The 21,936-nt window shown below is 45.8% G+C and overlaps 1 protein-coding gene across 5 annotated transcripts in view; it reads left to right on the top strand.

Moving 5' to 3' along the window:
* Positions 1 to 21,936, top strand: part of LOC132828247 (DNA damage-regulated autophagy modulator protein 2-like) — a 103,871-nt gene that overhangs the window by 16,731 nt on the left and 65,204 nt on the right. For 3 of the 5 annotated variants that reach the window (XM_060845216.1, XM_060845214.1, XM_060845215.1), the window contains exon 2: positions 10,911 to 11,098. The exons of 1 other annotated variant lie outside the window; for it this stretch is intronic. In XM_060845216.1, the coding sequence (XP_060701199.1) occupies positions 10,971 to 11,098 (128 nt within the window). In that variant the 5' untranslated portion in view covers positions 10,911 to 10,970. Of the gene's footprint in view, positions 1 to 10,910; positions 11,099 to 21,936 lie in introns of those variants that run through there. One more of the 5 variants, XM_060845219.1, reaches the window with a different exon arrangement.

Here is a 21,936-nt window from a genome sequence, read left to right as displayed (position 1 = left end):
AGAAATCTCACTGCACACCCCAGGTCATCTCCTCTGCACAGAAACTCTTCAGCCAGCCTGACCTGCTGCGCTTTTCCAGCAACACATTTTCAGCTCTGATCTCCAGCATCTGTAGTCCTCACTTTCTCCTATTGTATGATTGACCCGGCACCCGGGAGGCAATATACCATTCAAGTTTCTCCTCCCCCCCACCCCCCCCAACTCCCCGCCCACAACAGTATACTAGTTATTGAGGGAAATGGCCACAAGGTATCCCTGCACTGACTGCTTATTCTCTTTCCCTCTCCTGATGATCATCTAGCTACCTTCATCTTGTAACTTGGGTGTGACTACCTTTCTGTAATTCCTCTTGATCAACCCTTCAGCATCCTGAATCATCTAGAGACCTAAACTGGTCTGTAAGGAGCTGAAGCTGGGTGCGTTTCTCACAAGTAAAGTCATCAGGGACACTGTTAGTGACCCTGACCTCCCACATCCCTCACTGCTTTTTTTTTAAAAAACCTTTGCTGAGCTTCACCATAGCTCCCAATACAATACCTCCCCTCAACATGGCAACTCCTGAGATGAAAATCCTTCCTGTCCTCCTTGAAGTGTACTTTTTTATTTTGGTTAGAGGAGGTGGGAGGGGACAGGCTCAACCACTCCCTGACACCAGTCCCTCTGCAGTGTTTAGACCAATCGTGGTGACTGCAGTGCCATCTCCCAGAATGCCTTTGTGACATCTCTGCTGCGCTGTGATTTGATGAAGGATGGAGTCCTGCAGAGGCCTCCTGTACAGTTGTAATGACTGTGGCAATGTCTCCCAGAATTCCACTATGATGACTCTCAGCTGCCCTCCAACTCCTTGTTTGGCTTTTCTTATTAAATTGTCTGATTATTCATTTACGATCATCAAAACCTCCCAACAATATTGGCTTTTTAAAAAAATCCATTCATGGTGTTGGTGTCTCTGGCTAGGCCAACATTTGAGAAGATGGTGGCCTTCTCAAACCATTGCAGCCCCTGTGCTGTGGGTTGACTCTCAATGCCCTTATGGAGGGAATTCTCGGATTTTCACCCAGTGACAGTGAAAGAATGGTGATCTATTTCCAAGTCAGGATGGCGGGTGGCTTGGAGGGGAACCTGCAGATGATGGTGTTCCCATGTATCTGCTGTCCTTTCCCTTCCAGATGGAGTGGTTGTGGGTTTGGAAGGTACTGTCTAAGGAGCCTTGGTGACTTTCTGCAGTGCATCTTGTAGATAGTACACACTGCTGCTACTGAGTGTCAGTGGTGGAGGGAGTCGATGCTTGTGGATGGGCTGCCAATAAGCGGGCTGCTTTATCCTGGATAGTGTCAAGCTTTTTGAGTATTGGAGCTGCACCGTCTAGGCAAGTGGGGTTTATACTATCACCTTCCTGACTTGTGCCTTGTAGTTGGTGGACAGGCTTTGATGAGTCAGGAGATGAGACCAACCTGGTTAGAGATGAAATAACTGCAGATGCTGGAATCCGAGGTAGACAAGCCGGAGGCTGGAAGAACACAAAACCAGGTAGCATCAGGAAGTGGAGAAGTCAATGTTTCAGGTGTAACCCTTCTTCAGGACTAGGGGGTAGGTGTAAGGGGTGGGAGGGTGCTGAGGTAGGGATAGGTGACTACAGATGGAGGGTATGTCCTGGTTGGTTGATGGGAAGAATGAATCCAGTTGGGAGCTGGAAGGAAGGGTCGGTTAGAGGACGGGGAGGGGACGGGCTTGGAAGGGAGTTGGGGGATGGGAAGGGAGGTTATTTCAGTTTGGAGAACTCCATGTTGAGTCCTCTGGACTCCGTTGCCCAGGCAGTAGTGGAGGTGGTGTTCCTCCTATTTGCGGCCTGATTCGCTCTGGCGATGGAGGAGACCAAGGACAGTCATGTCAGAAAGGGGATTTAAAAGGGACAGTAACTGAGATGTCAGGTTGGCCCCTATGAGCCAGGCTGAGATGCTCAGCAAACCATTTCCTAACTTTACATTTGGCCCCCCTGTAGTAGGTAAGACCACATCTGGAGAACTGGATACAGTAAAGTAGGTTGAAGGAGAGTCAGAAGGATTGTTTGGGGCTCTGAATGGAGGTGAAGGGGGGTGGTGCACCCGCAGGTTTTAGAGCAGAGGAGCGGGAAATGGAGATGTAGTGGATGACAGTGGGAAGAAAGCACATTTTTCAAAATAGGTGGACATCTGAGATGCCTCAGAGTGGAATGGCTCCTCTCCTGAGCAGCTGCGGAGGAATTGTGAGATCGGGATGGAGTTCTCGCAGAATACTGGGTGGAAGGAAGTGTAGTCTAGGTAGTTATGGGAGTCTGGACTTGTAGCAAACGTCTGTCTGGAGACTGTCACTGGAGATGGAAACGGAGAGGTCAAGAAAGGAGAGGGAGTTGTCCAAGACTAACCAAGGCGGCACGGTGACTCAGTGGTTAGCACTGCTGCATCACAGTGCCTGGGACCCGGGTTTGATTCCAGCCTTGGGCGACTGTCTCTGTGGAGTTTGCACATTCTCCCCGTGTCTGTGTGGCTTTCCTCCTCCAGTCCAAAGATGTGCAGGTTAGGTGCGTTAGTCAGGGGGAATGTAGTGGAATGGGTCTGGGTGGGATTCTCTTTGGATGGTCAGTGTGGACTTGTTGGGCCGAAGGGCCTTTTTCCACACTGTAGGGATTCTATGGATTCTAAGTGAAATTGATGGTGAAGTGGCAGTTATGGGTGAAGTCAGCAAACACTCCAGTTTAGCCTGAGTGCAGGACGCTGCACGATGCAGTCATCGATGTAAAGGCAGAAGAGTTGGGGCATAATGCTTGAGTAGGTACCGAAGAGGGACTGTTTGACATAGCCAACAAAAAGACATGCATAGCTAGGACCCATCCGAGTTCCACCCCCTGGTTTTGGAGGAAATGAGAAGAGTTAAAGGTTTAGTTTGGTGAGGAGGAGGGTATTGGTGGAAGGGGCTGGATGGGACTGTTGGAGGGGAAGAAGCTGAGAGCCCGAAAGCCATCCTTGTAGGGCATGGCCATGTATAAGGACTGCACATCCATTGAAGATAAAGTGGAGAGGATGGAATCGAGACAGGATGAGATGAGGTCGGTGGGGCAGGAGCACACTGAGCCGATGGGTCAGCTGGGATAGTGGGGCTTGTGGATCTTGGGGAGCAGGTAGAACCAGGGGCAGTGCAAGGCTGGGGGACTGGAAGGATGGAGGGGAGATCACCAGAGGCAATGAGGTCACACGATGTGAGTGATTTTGGCCTGATGGGTTCGTAGCCCCCCCAACTCCCTTCCCAGCCCCTTGCCCTGCCTTCCGTTCCTCTGATCCATCCGTCCATCACCAACTTCCACCCCTCCCCACCCCATTTATCTGCAGCTCCCCCCACACCCACCCCCAGTTCTGAAGAAGGGTTACACCTGAAACATTGACTTCTCCATCTCCTGATGCTGCCCGCCCTGCTGTGTTCTTCCAGCCTCCTGCTTGTCTAGATCTGACCAATCCTCAGCCCTGATCTAATAATCCAAGAATGATAAATTATACTGATTTTCCAAAGAAAATTCCTTTCCATCTTCCATATCCAACTTTGTATATTTTTCGTGGCATATTGCTGAACACGTCTGTACTAATACCCATCTGCTCCGCCAGGAAGCCTCACTCTTTCAGTGACCTTAATGAGTGGCAATCTGCACCTGTGAGGGAACTGGAACTTCCATAGTCATTGACCTGTGACCCTTACTACAGACTGACCCATTCTAATTATTGTCGATATGCTACCTCTGGCCAATGTGTTGCAATTGAATAAATCTGTGACTAATACACTCATAACCAAACTGACCAGTATCGTTCTCTCATACTAATCAATTAATCATTTGCTGCTGACATTTCAATGTAGTGTGTTACCTTAAATTGGACAATTTACCACATGAAATGTTATTTCTATCACATTTGTAACACCTATTAACAGTTCTCTGTACATTGTTGCCCCTCATTAATTTGTTTTTTTTTCCTCCAACCTTATCATACAGTATCAAAACAGACCCTTCTGATCTGCTGAACATAATCCCAAACTAAACTAGTCCCACCTGCCTGCTCTTGGCCCATCATCCCTCCAAACCTTTCCTTTTCATGCACTTATCCAATATCTTTAAACGTTGGAATTGTACTCTCATCCACCACTTCCTCCACACGTGATCCACCATCATCGTCCAGATCTGCTATTTCTTTTGCCAGCATCCACATAGTTATTAGTTGGTGTATACTTTTGTGTACTGCAAGGGCTTGGGGGTATTCTTACCCTACTCATGACTTTTTAATTCCTTAAGGTTTTGAAATTTTGATTTGAAGTTACAGTGCCCCTAATGGACTGACTTATTTTCTTTTTATTTGTTTGATTTGACTTTCCTCCGAGATCTGTACATAAAGAAGAGTCAGTCAGTGCTCAGAGGGTTGTTGAGAGGGGAGATACAAGATTGGTAGCAAGCAATAAATAGCCTTGTGCACTGTATTCTTGGTGTATCGTGCACTACTCTGCTTGGTGGTTCTCCAGCAAGAGAACTGTCTGTGTGATTCCACACATCTGAACAATCTCGAAGGCTGTGACCATTCCGTGGTATTACTGGAAGTCCCAAGAAGGCTGCTGGGAATATGTCTGTCTGGGATAACTTGAAAGCCTCAGACATCTGATCCAAAAGCATGTCTCTTTCTGAGAATCCAATTCTGCTTAAGGTCAGGAAGCCACCACATGCAATACTTTAGCAAAGTTCAGCTATCTGAAAGTGAGCACTGAAGATGAAATTTCATAGAATTGTAGAATCGCTACAGTGCAGGGAGATTCAGCCCATCGGGTCTGCACCCACCCTCCAAAGAGTATTTCATCTTATTCCCATAACTCCACGTGGGAGTTTTTACCATGGCTAATCCACCTAACTGGCATATCCCTGGATACTACAGGCAATTTAGCATGGCCAGGCCACCCACCTACATATCTTTGGACCATGGGGGAAAAAACCCACCCAGACATTTGGAGAATGTGCAAACTTCCACCAGGTCCCTGCTGCTGTGAGGCAGCAGTGCTAACTACCGTGTCACCCAAATGGAACTCCTGGAGTCTTTTATATAACCTGTTAAAGTTATATAAAAGTTAGTTTCCCCCTATTGAATTATCATCCATTTTCAATGCATTTATAAAATCATTTTTTAAAATTTCTTTCTGTGAAATTCAATTAGTGGGCAGCACGGTGGCACAGTGGTTAGCACTGCTGCCTCACAGCGCCAGAGACCCGGGTTCAATTCCCGACTCAGGCGACTGACTGTGTGGAGTTTGCACGTTCTCCCCGTGTCTGCGTGGGTTTCCTCCGGGTGCTCCGGTTTCCTCCCACAGTCCAAAGATGTGCGGGTCAGGTGAATTGGCCATGCTAAATTGCCCGTAGTGTTAGGTAAGGGGTAATGCAGGGGTATGGGTGGGTTTCGCTTCGGCGGGTCGGTGTGGACTTGTTGGGCCGAAGGGCCTGTTTCCACACTGTAAGTCTAATCTAATAAAAAATCTCCAAAACTTTGTTAACATCTAGCTGACAATCCTCCAGCTCACCAAATACTTTGCAGCTGATCATGACTTTGTTGGGAAGTGACCATTTCAAGGCTGTACTTTGCTTTCACTTAAGTAAAGATGTAACTTATATCCGGATATCTACTTCCTCTTTCCATAGGTTTTCATGCTCAGATTTAGAGAACATCTATAGAAATCATACCCTTGCATTTTACACTTGGTTTCAACTATTCTTCTCAAAGTTAACTCCAATTATAATCTTCTGCCTGAAGCACAATTCCCAGTTTCTCACCCACACTTTTTGGCAACAATTCCCTCACCATATTAATCGGATTCCAAGGTCCATAGTGAAGTCTGAAGCTATATGAACATAATTTTCTTGGTGGGTTGTTTATTTACAGAATGCGTATCTCTGGTGTATACCAACTGACCCCGTGTCCCAGTTGTTTCTCTACTATTTTGACTAAACCAAATGAAATTAAAGAGTGACTGCTCATGTGGGGGTGCTGTAACAAAAAAGTAAAATGGTAATTTTAAAAGTTAGAGAATTTGGTCTTGGATAGTGTATTGAAACTCCTGTCCTTTCCAATGCAGGGAAGAATTGTCTGAGAATGTAACATTTACAGCACATTCTATTCCAAGGTTTCTTAGTGAGCAACACTCAGTCCTGTCCAGTGATAGGGATGTGGCTCTTGCAATATTTACAATAACTTACTCATGGTAGTTGATAAGCTATTGAAAGGAGTCCAAAGCAGACTCCCTACAATGTAGAAACAGGCCCTTCGACCCAACAAGTCCACACCGACCCTTAGAGTATCCCACCCAAACCCATATACTCTGCATTTACCCTAATGCACCTAACCTATACATCCCTGAACACTACAGGCATTTTAGCACGGCCAATTCACCTAACCTGCACATCTTTGGATTGTGGGAGAAAACTGGCGCACCCGGATGAAACCCTCCATGCAGACATGGGAAAAATATGCAAACTCCACACACACAGTCGCCCAAGGTTGGAATCGAACCAAGGTCCCTGGCGCTGTAAGGCAGCAGTGCTAACCACTGAGCCACTATGTCGCCCCTGGAGGTTAGAAAGTCCGTCCGAGAGATAGAGAGCAAATTCCATGTTTGAAGTGCTAGTTTTTAGCTGGGCTGTCTTGAGAGAGAGTTTCAAGTCGAGATAACAGAAGTGAAGTATCATAATCTCTTGTGAAGTTTAATGAGATTTGATAAACCAGTGTTGCTATCATCTGGGAGAGGTTTCGGGGAAGTCCACGGTCGTATGGGCTTTTTGATCTATTATACATTTATTACGTATTAATTCTGGGTCTTAGAAATAAGTTCTATATGTAATGTGGATTATCCTGTTCTGACTGATTTGTTGTTTGCTCAAACCCGTGGAGTCTTATGGTTTTAATCTATTCTTAGGTCCACTAGATTTCATACTTTGTCTCCCGTTTTAAAGAAAACTGTCCTGCTCCTTTACCAAATTTGTTGCTATTTGGCCATCAGTTTGGTGCTCCAGGATTGTAATAGGAGTGATTAAGCCCTCCAGCACCTGTGGTCACCGCAGTCTCTGTCGGCCTGAAACGTAGCAGTGTGATATATCAGTGTGGGTTTCTCTTATCAGTGCTTCTATTTAATAGCTAATACCTTTCTGTGATGATATAATGAGAAGAATGTGTTGACAGTTGAGCCACAAGCCTTCCTCTAATTAAACCACCAACATGATTAATTGAGTTGATGAGTGACACAGTGGCTAAGTGGTTAGCACTTCTGCCTCACAGCAGGTTTGATTCCAGCCTCAGCCGCCTGTCTGTTTGGAGCTTTCACGTTCTCCTCGTGTCTGCGGGTTTCCCCCCACAGTTCAAAGATGTGCAGGTTAGGTGGATTAGCCATGCTAAAATGTCCGTAGTGCCCAAGAATGTGCAGACTAGGTGGATTAGCCGTGGGAAATGCAGGGTTACAGGGATAGGGTAGGTGGGTGGGAAGCTTTTCGGAGAGTCAACGTGGACTCGATGGGCCGAATAGCCTGCTTTCACATTGTAGGGATTTTATGAAATCTATGATTCTACGATGACCAATTTAAAAACCGAAAGAATAGAGGATGTTGTGTAAGTCAGAAACTAAAACAAAAATTTCAGAAAAGCTTCGTGGGTCTGGCAGTATTTTTTTTGAAGAGAAATCAGAGTTAACGTTTCCGGTCCAATGATTCAGACAGGGCTGGAGTGCTTAATTGCTCCTGTTACAATCTTGGAGCAGATTATCAAATTTATGTTGCTATTTGGCCAAGGACAAGTAAGCTTTGTTCTAATATAAAAGGTAGACAACATCCAGTTTCAGGTTGAAAAGTGGCATGGTGGCACAGTGGTGAGCACTACTGCCTCACAGCACCAGAGACCCGGGTTCAATTCCCGACTCAGGCGACTGACTGTGTGGAGTTTGCACGTTCTCCCCGTGTCTGCGTGGGTTTCCTCCGGGTGCTCCGGTTTCCTCCCACAGTCCAAAGATGTGCGGTTTAGGTGAATTGGCCATGCTAAATTGCCCGTAGTGTTAGGTGAAGAGGTAAATGTAAGGGAATGGGTCGGTGTGGACTTGTTGGGCCGAAGGGCCTCTTTCCACACTGTAACTAACCTAAGTAATCGAATCGAATCTAATCTAATCAAAGTGTTGCTTGGGTCACACAAACACCCAGTAATAACTAATGTCAATATGAGCCAACCTAGCCACCACACCAGAAACTAAAATTGTCTGGCTATGTAAACACTGGCTACAAGAGCAGGTTAGCTGCTACGAATTCTGAGGTGAATAACTCCCCTCCCATCTCCCCTCAGCCTGTCTACAAAGTACCAGTCAGGAATGTGATGGAACACTGACCACTGCAGCTGGATGAGCCCAGCTCCAACAACACTCCAGAAGCTTGACCCCATCCAGAACAAAGCAGCTGCTTGATTGGTACCACATTGACAAATATTCACACCCTCCGTCACTGATGCTCAGTAGCAGAAATTCACCAAGGCTCCTTAGACGACACCTACCAACCTCATCGAACCTGAGTCCCTGGTGCTGTGAGGTAGCAGTGCTAACCACTGAGCCACCGGACCACCCCAATTAGGAAAGAACTAGAGCAGGAAATTAAGAGCTGAAAATGTGTTGCTGGAAAAGCGCAGCAGATCAGGCAGCATCCAAGGAACAGCATCACGCCTGATTAGGTTAGGGTTAGGCGTAATGCTGTTCCTTGGATGCTGCCTGACCTGCTGCGCTTTTCCAGCAACACATTTTCAGCTCTGATCTGCAGACCTCACTTTCTCCAGGAAATTGAGAGCAAGGAGAGGCCATGAAATGACCTTGGCAAGGAGGGGTAAAGAGAATCCCAAGGCATTTTATATCCGCATTAAAAGCAAGAGCACAGCTAGAGAGAAGGTAGGACCATTCAAGGATAAAGGAGGGAACTTGTGCTTGGAGGCAGAGGATGTGGGCGAGATCCCAAATGAGTACTTTACATCAATATTCACCCAGGAGAAGGAGATGGAGGATAGTGAGATTAGCATTTGAGATCACGTGTGAGTGGAGTGCTGACAGGCTGAATAACAAGTCTTTACAAGTATCAAATGGTGTCAACAGCTGAATAACAGGCCAACCCTTCACTTATGAACCGATTAATTAAAGCAGAGATAATTACAAATAAGATGGTGCTAGGGATAAATTAAGCAGCTGGAATAATAGCAGTAGGTATCGGAGTAGCAAGTGATTTTTAAAAAACCTGCAATCTGGTTATGGTAGAGAGGTAATAACAAGTAATCAAGGTGCAGGTGTCAAAACAGAACAGTAAGGAAGATTTTACAAGCACAGAACAATATGTAGTGCAATATGAACCTAAGATCACGGTTGAGGCCATCCTCATGGGTATGGAACTTGGCTATCAGTTTCTTCTCAGTGATTCTGCGTTGTTGTGTATCTCAAAAGGGTAAAAAGTGAGGTCTGCAGATGCTGGAGATCACAGTTGAAAATGTGTTGCTGGTTAAAGCACAGCAGGTTAGGCAGCATCCAAGGAACAGGAAATTTGACGTTTCGGGCATAAGCCCTTCATCAGGGCTTATGCCCGAAACGTCGAATTTCCTATCTCAAAAGCCACTTTGGAGGACGCTTACCCGAAGGTCAGAGGCTGAACGTCCTTGATGCTGCCCGAATTGGAGAGTGGGAGCGAGAAGGAGAGGCCAGATAGATTAGGGTTGTTTTCTTTGGAGTGGCAGAGGCTGAGGGGAGACTTGGTAGTTTATAAAATTGAGACATAGATAGGGTTGACGGTCAGAATCTTTTTTTTTCTGAGTTGAAATGCCTAATACTAGGAGGCATGCATTTAAAGTGAGAGGGGGACAATTCAAAGGAGATGTGAAGGGCAAGTTTTTTTTTAATAATGGTAGGTCATAGAATCCTTTGGACTCAGAATCATAGAATCCTCACAGTGTGGAAACAGGCCATGTGATTCAACCAGCTCACACCAACCCTCTGAAGGGTAACCCACCCAGACCCATTCCTTTACATTATTATCCTATATTTACCCCTGGCTAAGGCACCTAACGTACACATCCCAGAACACTGTGGACAATTTACCATGGCCAATTCACCTAACCTGCACATCCTTTGGGTTGTGGGAGGAAACCCACGCAGACACTTGGAGAATGTGTAAACTCCACACTGATGGTTTCCTGAGGCTGGAATCGAACCTGGGACCCTGGGGCTGTGAGGCAGCAGTGCTAACCACTGAGTGGTGATGGAGGTGGATATGATATGGGTGTTTAGATAAGCACATGAATAAGGAGTGGAGGGATATGGACCAAGGGCAGGCAGTATGTTTGGTACAGCATTGTGGGCCAAAGGGCAGGTGCTGTACTGTTCTGGGTTCTGCTTATGTTTTACCTCTAATACCGCAAATCTCCTCGACATCTTCATTGCCAGCCTTAAGGTGCTCAGAACCGAACATAGCATAGGTTCAGCTGAGAGCTGACTAAGTTGATCTATAAAAGTGACATGAACTTTGTTTGCATTCTATTAAAGGGGCCCATGCTGCTTCAGGCTTCATAACGCCAGTTCACTTTTTGGCTGATGGAGGGTCAGGGGACTGAGTATGATGAGAGGCACACTGCTGCTTTCAGTGTGAAGCTGTTGACAGGGTTAGTATTGGAAGGATGAAGGTCTGTTTCCTGTGAGTGAGTGTGTGTGTGGGAGGGGAAGGATGAGGAAGTGAAACTGAAGTTGTGCCTGCAGTAAGCTGCTGCAGACAGAGCCCGGCTCCCAGTATTCATGTTGCTGTTTTGACTGGATAGTCTGACAGCCTGTGCTGTACCTGTCTTTATTTTTAATCCTTACAGATTGTGTGACTGGGGAATTGGAAAGCAGGCGGCAGGCCTTTTCCCTGAGGGTGTGCAGACATGTGGTTCCAGCAGGGAATGAGCTTCTTTCCAGCTGCTCTGGTCGTCTGGTCAGCGGCTGCATTCATCTTCTCCTTCATTACAGCCGCCCTGCTCCGGCACGTCGACCCCTTGGTGCCTTACATCAGGTTAGTAAGAGCGACGCCACACTGCAGTCCTCGAACTGAAAACAGCAATGCCCTTTGTGTGAACAGCTGCTTTTGCTGTTGTTTTTAAAGAGTGTGGACAAAGTGCTGGAGAAACTGAGCGGTTCTGGTGGCGAGTATGAAGAGAGAATACAGAGTGAACGTTTCAAGTCCCGTGATTCCCCTGATGGGTGTCTACAGTAACTTCGGTTTTTGTTTCCTATCTTCAATTCTGTTTTTCCTCGTTCACACCCTCCCTCTCACTCACACCCTAGACCTCTCTGTCTGCTGACTGTCCCATGTCAGTGAACATCTGACCAAAGGGTATTGATCTGAAACATGAAGTCTGTTTAATTGCTGAGTGTTTGCAGAATTACCCAGCCTAAACTTTGCTTCCTACAACACAATCCCTACAGTCTGGAAAGAAGCCATTCGGCCCATTGAGTCTGCACCAATCTTCCAATGAGCATCCTGCCCAACTCTGTCCTTGTAATCCTGCATCCCCCATGGCTAATCCACTTAACCTACATATCTTTGGACACAATGGGAGTAATTTAGCACAGCCAATCCACCCAACCCCCACATTTTTGGACTGTGGGAGGAAACCGGAGCACCCGAAGGAAATCCACGCAGACTCTGGAAGAAAGCTGTGTGGAGTTTACACAGTTGCCCAAGGGTGGAATTGAATATCAATTTTTAAAAAGTGTCATCAATGTGTCAACAGCCCCTGGCCTCCTACCTACCACAACCCTCTGGTGTATGCGCTGCTCCAATACTATCCTTGTGAACAATTTTGATTTTATAATCATCTCACCATTGCTGGCCATGCCTTCATGAACCTTAACCTCTGGAATTCCTCCCTAGCCCCTCTGTCTCCCTAACTTGTTCTCCACCTTTAAGGTACTTCGCAAAACCTCCTTCTTTCACGAAACCTTTGATCTGATATGTTAAGCAACTTAATATTTAATTTAAATTGATATTATTCCAGTCTAGAGTCTCTGGAGATGTTACTTTTTTGAAACACATTCAGCTGATAAAGCACGTATGTGTTGTTGCTGTTGATTGGATGTTCCTGTATCAATTGATAGCAGAAATCACTAGAAAATAAGGTTGCCCAAGAGTTGAAGAGATTTCAGGCAATAGTTTTCCAGTGGCAATAGAACTGCTTGAGTCATTGTTGCCGAAGTATTTGACTTTAGTGAATGCACCAGGCCCAGTTTACCCAAGTGTAATGCTGAGTGTAAGTGTCTAAGTTGTGACCGGACAGCCCCAATCTGTACGTTTGGATGAAGTCTTGCGGCTCTCAGTAATGGCTGCAATATCTGAGGGAGAGAATGTGGAGGCCATTCATTTGACACCTTGAGGTTTTTTTATTCACTTGTGGGATGTGGGCCAGCATTTATTGCCCATCCCTAGTTGCCCCTTAAGGTGGTGGCGAGCTTCTTGTTGAACTTTCCGTAGTCCACTTGTGGGTTGACCACAAACCATTAGAGAGGGAGTTCCAGGATTTTGACCCAGCGACAGTGGAAAGTGATATATTTCCAAGGCAGAATGGTGAGTGCCTCAGAGGGGCTCTTGCAGGAGGGGGTGGTGTTCCTGTGTATCTGCTGCCCTTATCCTTCGAGATGGAAGTGGTTGTGGGTTTGGAAGGTGTTATCGGGGGATCTTTGAATTTCTGCAGTGCGTCTAGTCGATAATACACACTGCTGCTACTGAGTGAGTGTCAGTGGTGGATGGAGTGGATGCTTGTGGATGTGCTGCTAATCAGGGGGGCTGCTTTGTCCTGGATGGTGTCCAGCTTCTTGAGTGTTGTTGAGCTGTCCCCTGATTATCCATTGATTCCAGTTTTGCTAGGGCCCCCTGATGCCACACTCCATCAAATTCAGCCTTGCTGCCAAAGTCTGTCACTCTTGTTTCATCTCTGGAATTTGGCTCTTATGTCCACATCGACTCTAGTCTGTAATGAGGTCAGGAGCTGAATTGCCATGGTAGAAGCCAAACTGGGCATCACTGAGCAGGTGCTATCAAGCACTGTTGATAATACCTTCCATTAGCTTACTGATGATTTGAGAGTAGACTGGGTTGTAATTGCTGGGTTGGATTTGTCCTCCTTTTTATGTACAGGACATAACTGAACAATTTTCCACACTTGTTGGGTAGATGCCAGTGTTGTAACTGTACTGGAATAGCTTGGCTAGAACAGCAATGAGTTCTGGAGCTCAAGTGGGCGGCATAGTGGCACAGTGGCTAGCACTGCTGCCTCACAGCGCCTGAGACCCGGGTTCAATTCCCGCCTCAGGCGACTGACTGTGTGGAGTTTGCACGTTCTCCCCGTGTCTGCGCGGGTTTCCTCCGGGTGCTCCGGTTTCCTCCCACAGTCCAAAGATGTGCGGGTCAGGTGAGTTGGCCATGCTAAATTCCCCATAGTGTTAGGTGAAGGGGTAAATGTAGGGGAATGGGTCTGGGTGGGTTGTGCTTCGGCGGGTCAGTGTGGACTTGTTGGGCCTGTTTCCACACTGTAAGTAATCTAATCTAAGGACTGTACCAAGGTCACTCTTACCAATACTGCCATGGACGCATGCATCTGCAACTGGCAGGTTGGTAAGGATGAGGTCCAGTATGTTTTTCCTTTGTGTTGGTTCCCTGCTGCAGGCCCAGTCTAGCAGCTGTGTCCTTTAGGACCCAACCAGTTCAAACAGTGGTACTGCTACTGAGCGACTCTTACTGGTGGGTGCTGACATCTCCCACCCAGAGTACGTTTCGTGCCCTTGCCATCCTCTGCTTCCTCCAAGTTTTGCTCAACCTGAGTAAAGATTCATCTGTCGAGGGAGTACGGTACACGATAATCAGGAGGAGTTTTCTTTTTGCCCATGTTTAACCTGAAGACATGAGACTTCATGGACTCCAGAGTTACTGTTGAGAATTCCCCAGGGCAACTTCCTCTTGACTGTATACCACTGTGCTTCTACCTCCTGAGTCTTTCCTGCCAGTGGGACAGGACATATCCAGGGATGGTGATGGTGGTGTCTGTAAGGGGTAATTCTGTGAGTATGACTGTTCAGTTGCTGCTTGACTATTCTGTGAGATAGTTCCCCAATTTTGACACTAGCCCCCCCTCTGATGTTACTCAGGAGGAATTTGCAGGGCTGTTTCTGTTGTCTTTTCCGGTGTCTAGGTTGATGCCAGATGATCCGTCCAGTTTCATTTCTTTGAGACTTTGTGGTGACTGGTACAACTGAAGGCTGACTAGGCGATTTCAGAGGGCAGTTGAGAATTAATGACATTGCTGTTGTTCTGGAGTTACATGTAGGCCAGATCAGGTGAGGATGGCAAATTTCCTTCCCTGAAGAGCATTAGTAAACCAAAAGTTAGGTTATTCCAACAGCGATGCCACAACTGACCCCTATCTCACCTACTTAAGGTATCCCCATCCAATAGAAATTTACTGAATTCAGTCTTGAAAACTTAAATTGACCTCCAGAAGTCTTTTGAAGGGAGAATAGTTTACATTTCCACTCTCTTGTGTGAGAAGACTGGGACTCTTTTTTTGTTTTTCCCCCCCACTACTATGTTTAGATGTACTGAAGTCAATTGTAGTGCATCACCATCACAATGGAAGCCGACCTTTCTGTACTGACCAGGAATTGATCTTTTGGATTTTCTCAAGGACTAAGACTCCTTGCCTGATTCTGATGCATTAAACCAATTGATTAAGGGATTTGGAGTTAGATTCTTCATTGTTTATTCAATATAAAGAACTCTAAAGTGGGGTTTAATCACTGTGCGTTGATTTCAATCAGTTATTTTTAAAGGAAACTTTACACACCTTGTGCTTAAAGCATTTTAAAAAAAATCTTTCATGGGACGTGTGTTTTGCCAAGATTTGATGCCCTTCTTTAATTGCCTTTTTGAGAATGTGTGGCGGTGAATTAGTGTCCTAAACAGTTAAAGTCTACCTCACTCGCACCCACAGTGAGTGGGAGTGGGGAAGAAATGTTCAGGAAGGAATTCCGATTGTAAAGGATTTCATCAGAAGTTGCTCAGCTGTAACCAAGCAACAGTCTGGAACTCTTTCCAGCGGGAAGTTCCATGAAGCACTGGGAATGTTCCTAAACATCTCTTCTGTTCTTGCATGAGGTTGTTTTGTGATGACCGTAAATGTTCGTCAAAAACATTAATACAAAAGGTTGAGGGAAGGGTTAATTGGTCCGGCTCAAACAGGAAGCGCAACAAAACCAGAAACTTTTAAACAGTTTCATTCCTGTTAGACTACTGAGGACAGAGATCTCTCTCTATTCCTCATAAATATAGCTGCCTTTCCATTATGTTCCCTCTGTCACATGTTTCTATAATTTTTTTGAGTTCATCTTGCTGTCTCATCTTTTCCACATGTTTGTGTGTTCTCCTCATTTTTAGTCCATCTTATGCAGTTACATGCAGTGTACAATGCAATGCATGGCTTCTTGCCCAGGTGGATTGAGATCAAAAATTGTTGATGAAACAGTAATTGAACAATGATCTGCTCTTTCGTGAAATGTTGCCGTCACTGACCTGTCCCTAATTATCTTTGAAGATGGTGGTGAGACAGTTTCTTGAACCGCTGCAGTCCATGTGATATAGTTTGATCTACCATTCTGTTAAGGAAAGATATTTTGACCCAATGACACTGAAGAAAAGGCAATTATATTTCCAAATCAGGATGGTGAATGGCTTGGAGGGGAACATACAGGGGTTGGTGTTCTCAATTATCTGTTACCCGTCTCTCAAACTTGATTTGAGTTTTTTGAAGAAGTAACAAAGAGGATTGATGAGGGCTGAGCGGTAGATGTGATCTATATGGACTTCAGTAAGGCGTTCGACAAGGTTCCCCATGGGAGACTGATTAGCAAGGTTAGATCTCATGGAATACAGGGAGAACTAGCCATTTGGATACAGAACTAGCTGAAGGTAGAAGACAGAGGGTGGTGATGGAGGGTTGTTTTTCAGACTGGAGGCCTGTGACCAGTGGAGTGTCATAAGGATCGGTGCTGGGTCCACTACTTTTTGTCATTTACATAAATGATTTGGATGCGAGCATAAGAGATTCAGTTAGTAAGTTTGCAGATGTCACCAAAATTGGAGGTGTAGTGGACAACAAAGAAGGTTGTTGTCCTCAGATTACAACAGGATCTTGATCAGATGAGCCAATGGGCTGAGAAGTGGCAGATGGAGTTTAATTTAGATAAATGTGAGATGCTGCATTTTGGAAAAGCAAATCTTTGCAGGACCTATACATTTAATGGTAAGGTCCTAGGGAGTGTTGCTGAACAAAGAGACCTTGGAGTGCAGGTACAAAGCTCCTTGAAAGTGGAGTTGCAGGTAGATAGGATAGTGAAGAACGCGTTTGGTATGCTTTCCTTTATTGGTCAGAGTATTGAGTACAAGAGTTGGGAAGTCATGCTGCGGCTGTACAGGACATTGGTGAGGCCACTTTTGGAATATTGCGTGCAATTCTGGTCTCCTTCCTATCGGAAAGATGTTGTGACACTTCAAAGGGTTCAGAAAAGATTTCCAATGATGTTACCAGGGTTGGAGGTTTTGAGCGATAGGGAAGGCTGAACAGGCTGGGGCTGTTTTCCTGGAGTGTCAGAGACTGAGGGTTGACCTTATAGAGGTTTACAAAATTATGAGGGGCATGGATAGGGTAAATAGACAAGGTCTTTCCCCTGGGATGGGAGAGTCCAGAACTAGAGGGCATAGGTTTAGGGTGAGAGGGGAAAGATATAGAAGAGACCTAAGGGGCAACATTTTCACACAAAGGGTAGTGCGTATGTGGAATGGGCTGCCAGAGGAAGTGGTGGAGGCTGGTATAATTATAACATTTAAAAGGCATCTGGATGGGTATATGAATAAGAAGGGTTTGGAAGGATATGGGACGGGTGCTAGCAGGTAGGACTAGATTGGGTTGGGATATCTGGTTGGTATGGACGGGTTGGCCCGAAGGGTCTGTTTCCGTGCTGTACATCTCTATGACCCTATGACTATAAAAGATTATGGATTTGGAAGGTGTTGTCAGGAAAATCTTGATGAGTTATTGCAGTATAATAGATGGTACACACTGCTGCACTGTGCCAGTGGTAGGAATTAGGACACTGATCAAGCGAGATGATTTTACTCAGTATGATGTTGACCTTGAGCGTTGTATTCCATCAACATGTCAGATGTTAATATTGGGAGATTAAGTGATGTCTGTGGCATTGCACGTCAAGGGATGATGGTTAGATTTTGTGTTGATAGAGATATTCATTGCCTAGCATTTATGTGGCATAAATGTCATATGCCAGTTCTCAGCCCAACGCTTGATATTATCCAAGTCCTGTGGCAGTTGGATTTGGGCTTTGTTGTTATCTGAGGAGTCGTGAATGATACTGAATGTTTTGTAATCATTGGTGAACATCTTCATTTCTGACCTAATCTGAAGATCCTTTGAAGCATCCAAAGATGAAAAAAGATGAAAAATGTGGTGAGGTCACTGCACTTTATGGTGACTCCAACCATCAGAGTTCTCCCCCTGATTCCCACTGACTCCAATTGTGCTGGGCCTTCTTGATGTCAAAGGCAGACGTTCGCACCTCCTCTCTCCTCTGCAGTTCTGACCTTTTATCTGTGTTTCACCGAAGGCTATAATGAGGTCAGGAGCTGAGTGGCCCTGATAGAACCCAAAATGAGCACAGTGAGCAGGTTTATTGCTGTGTAATTGTTTGTAAGCATTGTCACCAACACCTTCTATCACTTTATTCATGGTCACTTAACTGACAATAACTGATTGGATTGGTCCTGCTTCTTATGGGCACTGAGATTAAAGAGAGTCAGTGCTGTATAGTTTTGTCACTGGATCTGGAGTAACCTGCAAGGCCAGGCTAATGCTCTGGGCACTTTTGGTTTAAACCTCACCACAGCAACTGGTAGAACTTAAGTTCAGTTTTAAACTAAATCTGCAGTCTAAAGCTAATATCAGTAGTAGCGACCACGACGACCATCATTTAATGATATAAAAATCCATTTGCTGCAGACCCACAGCAAAGTGATTGACTCTTAACTGTCCTCTGAAATGGCCTAATAAGCCTCTCTGTTCAAGGACAAATTGGTAATGGTCACTAAAGTTGGTGACATCCACATCCCATGAAAGTGTTGTAACTTTATTGGAACAGCTGGATTATGGGCATGACAAATGCTAGAGCACCAGTCTTCAATACCATCACCAGAACATTGTGATAGCCTTTGCAGTATCCAGTGCCTTCAGCTGCTTCTTGAGTGGAATCAAGCAAGTTAGTTAAGTCGGGCATCTGTCATGTTGGGGAGTTCTGGAGGAGGCTGAGATGGCATTTCTAGTTGAAGATTGCTGCAAATGCTTCAGCCGCATCTTTTGCATTGATGTCTAGGCTCCCCACTCGTTGAGGATGTAATCATATTTGTGTACTCAATGAGAATCGAGACAAAGCTGTCTGCTGGGTGGAATCATTCCTGGTACATGGGAAGATGGTTCTGAGCTCAACTCCAGGATATCCCTCAGGGGTTTGTCAGGATCGTGTCCTAGGCCCAGTCATCTTCAGCTGCTTCATCAATGACCTTCCATCCATCATTTAAAGTCAGAATGTTTAGCATCTTTCACAACTTCTCATATTGAAGCAGTCCAAGTCAAGAGCAGCAATATGTTGACAATATCCAAGCTTGGGTCTACTCTTTTGTCATTTACATAAACAGTTTCAGCAGCGGGAGTCAAGAAAGCAGGAGCCAGGGGCCTGCCTCAAGGTAAGGTTGAATCTAAAATACTTACCTCATGAATCAACAGAGTGAAGGCTAAACAGAAGAGAAACGAATACTGGGACTATGGGTGAGTGAATGAACTAACCCAGTGGGCAGTGGCTAAACCTGAAACATTTACACGTGTAGTGTCTCCCACCTACCCTCTTCCTCTAACCAAAAACAAAAGACTGTCTGGAAGATCGATAAGGTAAGGCTGTATTATCTTTATCTTTTGGCAATCTAGAGCAGAGGGGATGGAGGCTGGGCAGTTGCATGTTGTCTTGCAGGGTGTGGGAGGTACGGGTCACTACTGGTGTCCCTGCTGACCTCACCTGTGAGAACTGCACCCAATTCCAGCTCCTCACAGACTGTGTGCTAGGGGACTGGAACTGGAGCTGCATGAACTTCGGATCATTGGGGAGGCTGAGGGGTGATCGAAAGGGGTTATAGGGAGGTAGGCAAACTTAAGTTACAGGATGGTAGCTAACCATCAGGAGTGGGAAAGGGAATTGGCAGTCCATGCAGGGATCTCCTATGACCATTCCCCTCGATAATAAGTATACAGCTTTGGATACTGTTTGGGGAGGGGGGAGAGGGGGTGGATAACCTACCAGGGGAGAACCATAGCTGCCAGTCTCTGGCACTGAGCCTGGCTCTGTGGTTCAGAAGGGAAGGGGGAAGAGTAGGACAACAATAATGATAGAAGATTCAATAGTTAGAGGAACAGACAGGAGATTCTGTGATCATGAACAAGACTCCTGGATGGTATGTTGCCTCCTGGGTGCCAGGGTCAGGGATGTCTGAGTTGACAGGATTCTTAAGGGAGAGGGTGAGCAGCCAGAAGTGGTGGTACATCGGTACCAATGACATAGCTAGGAAAAGGGATGAGGACCTGAAAAGGGTGTTAGGTTGGAAGCTAACAGACGGGACGGTCAGAGTAGTAGTCTCAAGATTGCTACCGGTACCATAGGCTAGTGAGACCAGGAACAGCGAGCGAGTGCAGCTGAACACGTGGCTGCAGAGCTGGTGTAGGAGGGAGGGCTTCAGATATGTAGATTATTGGGATACCTTCTGGGGAAGGTGGGACCTGTACAAGGAGAACGGGTTGCACCTGAACTGGAGGGTTACCAGTATCCTGGGAGGGAGGTTTGCTTGAACACTTCGGGATGGTTTAAACTAGATTGGCAGGGGGATGGGAACTGGAGCTATGGATCAGAGGATGGGGTAGCTGGTGAACAGGCAGACATACAGCGTGAGGAAGGATAGACAGTTAATAGGCCAAAGTTGCAGTCGGTATGATGGGTTGAAGTGTGTTTATTTTAACATAAGTGTCAGGAATAAAGGTAATGAACTTAGAGCATGGATCAGTACTTGGAGCTATGACATTGTGGCCATTGCAGAGACTTGGATATCTCAGAGGCAGGAATGATTGTTGGATGTTCTGGGATATAGATGTTTCAAAAGGAATAGGGAGGGAGGTAAAAGAGGTGGGGGGAGTGGCATTGCAAATTGGGGATAGCATAACATTACAAAAAAGAAGGTCATTGAGAAGGGTTTACCGATTAGAGGGGAAGCCATGTTGGATTTGGTGCTTGGCAACGAACCATGCCGGTGTCAGATCTATCGGTGGGAGAGCATTTCAGTGATAGTGATCACAACTCCATGACCTTTATTATAGTCATAGAGAGGGATAGAAGCAGATGGTATGGGAAATTATTTAATTGTGGGAGTGGAATTACAATGCAATTAGGCAGGAACTGTGGAACGTACATTGGGAGCAGATATTCTCAGGGAAATGCACAACAGAAATGTGGCGGTTGTTCAGGAAGCACCTGCTGCGAGTGCTGGATAGGTTTGTCCCCCTAAGGCAAGGAAGGGATGGTAGGGTGAAGGAACCTTGGATGACAAGGGATGTGGAACATCTAGTCAAGAAGAAGGAGGAAGCAAGGATCAGACAGGGCTCTAGAGAGTTACAAGATAGCCTGGAAGGAACTGAAGGATAGACGTAGGAGAGCTAGAAGAGGGCATGAAAAAGCCTTTGGGGTTAGGATTAAGGAAAACCCCAAGGTGTTCTACACTTATGTGAGGAACAAGAAGATGGTTAGTGAGGGTAGGGCCAATCAAGGATAGTGGAGCGAACTTGTGTTTGGAGTTGAAAGAGGTAGGTAAGGTCCTTTAAACAAATACTTTGCTTCAATATTTACTATTGAGAGGGACCTTGTTGTTTGTGAGGACAGTGTGAAACCGGCTGATGTACTCAAACAGGTTGATGTTAAGAAGGAGGATGTGCTGGAAATTTTGAAACACTCGAGGATAGAAAGCCCTCTTGGCCAGAAGGGATATATCCTCGGTTACTACAGGAAGCTAAAGAAGAGATTGCTGTGTCTTTGGTGATGATCTTTGCGTACTCACTGTCCATTGGAGTAGTATCAAATGATTGGAGGGTGGCAAATATTATTCCTTGTTCAGGAAAGGGAATAGGGATAATCCTGGGAATTACAGACCTGTCAGTCTTATGTTGATGGTGGGCAAATTATTGGAGAGGATTCTGAGAGACAGGATTTATGATTATTTGGAAAAGCGTAGCTTGATTAGGGATAGTCAGCATGGCTTTGAGAAACCTTATTGAATTCTTTGAGGATGTGACAAAATACATTGAAGGTTGAGCAGTGGATGTGGTGTACATGGATTTTAGTTGGCATTTGATAAAGTTCCCCATGGTAGGCTTATTCAGAAAGTAAAGAGGCATGGGATGCAGGGAAATCTGGCTGTCTGGATACAGAATTGGCTGGCCCATAGAAGACAGAGGGTGATAGTAGATGGAGAGTATTCAATTTGGAAATCAGTGACCAGTAGTGTTCTGCAGGGATCAGTTCTGGGACCTCTACTGTTTGTGATTTTTATAACCGACTTGGATAAGAAAGTGGAAGCGGGGGGGGTGGGGGCGCAGAGGTGGTTAGTAAGTATGCCAATGACAACGAAGGTTGATGGAGTTGTGGATAGCATGGAGGGCTGTTGTAGGTTGCAACAGGACAGTGAGAGGATGCGGAGCTGGG

The sequence above is a fragment of the Hemiscyllium ocellatum genome, chromosome 26 (genome assembly GCF_020745735.1).
Source record: "Hemiscyllium ocellatum isolate sHemOce1 chromosome 26, sHemOce1.pat.X.cur, whole genome shotgun sequence".
Lineage (NCBI taxonomy): Eukaryota > Metazoa > Chordata > Chondrichthyes > Orectolobiformes > Hemiscylliidae > Hemiscyllium > Hemiscyllium ocellatum.
The sequence above is the reverse complement of the archived record's forward strand: the minus strand, read 5'-3'. Positions and strand labels throughout refer to the sequence as shown.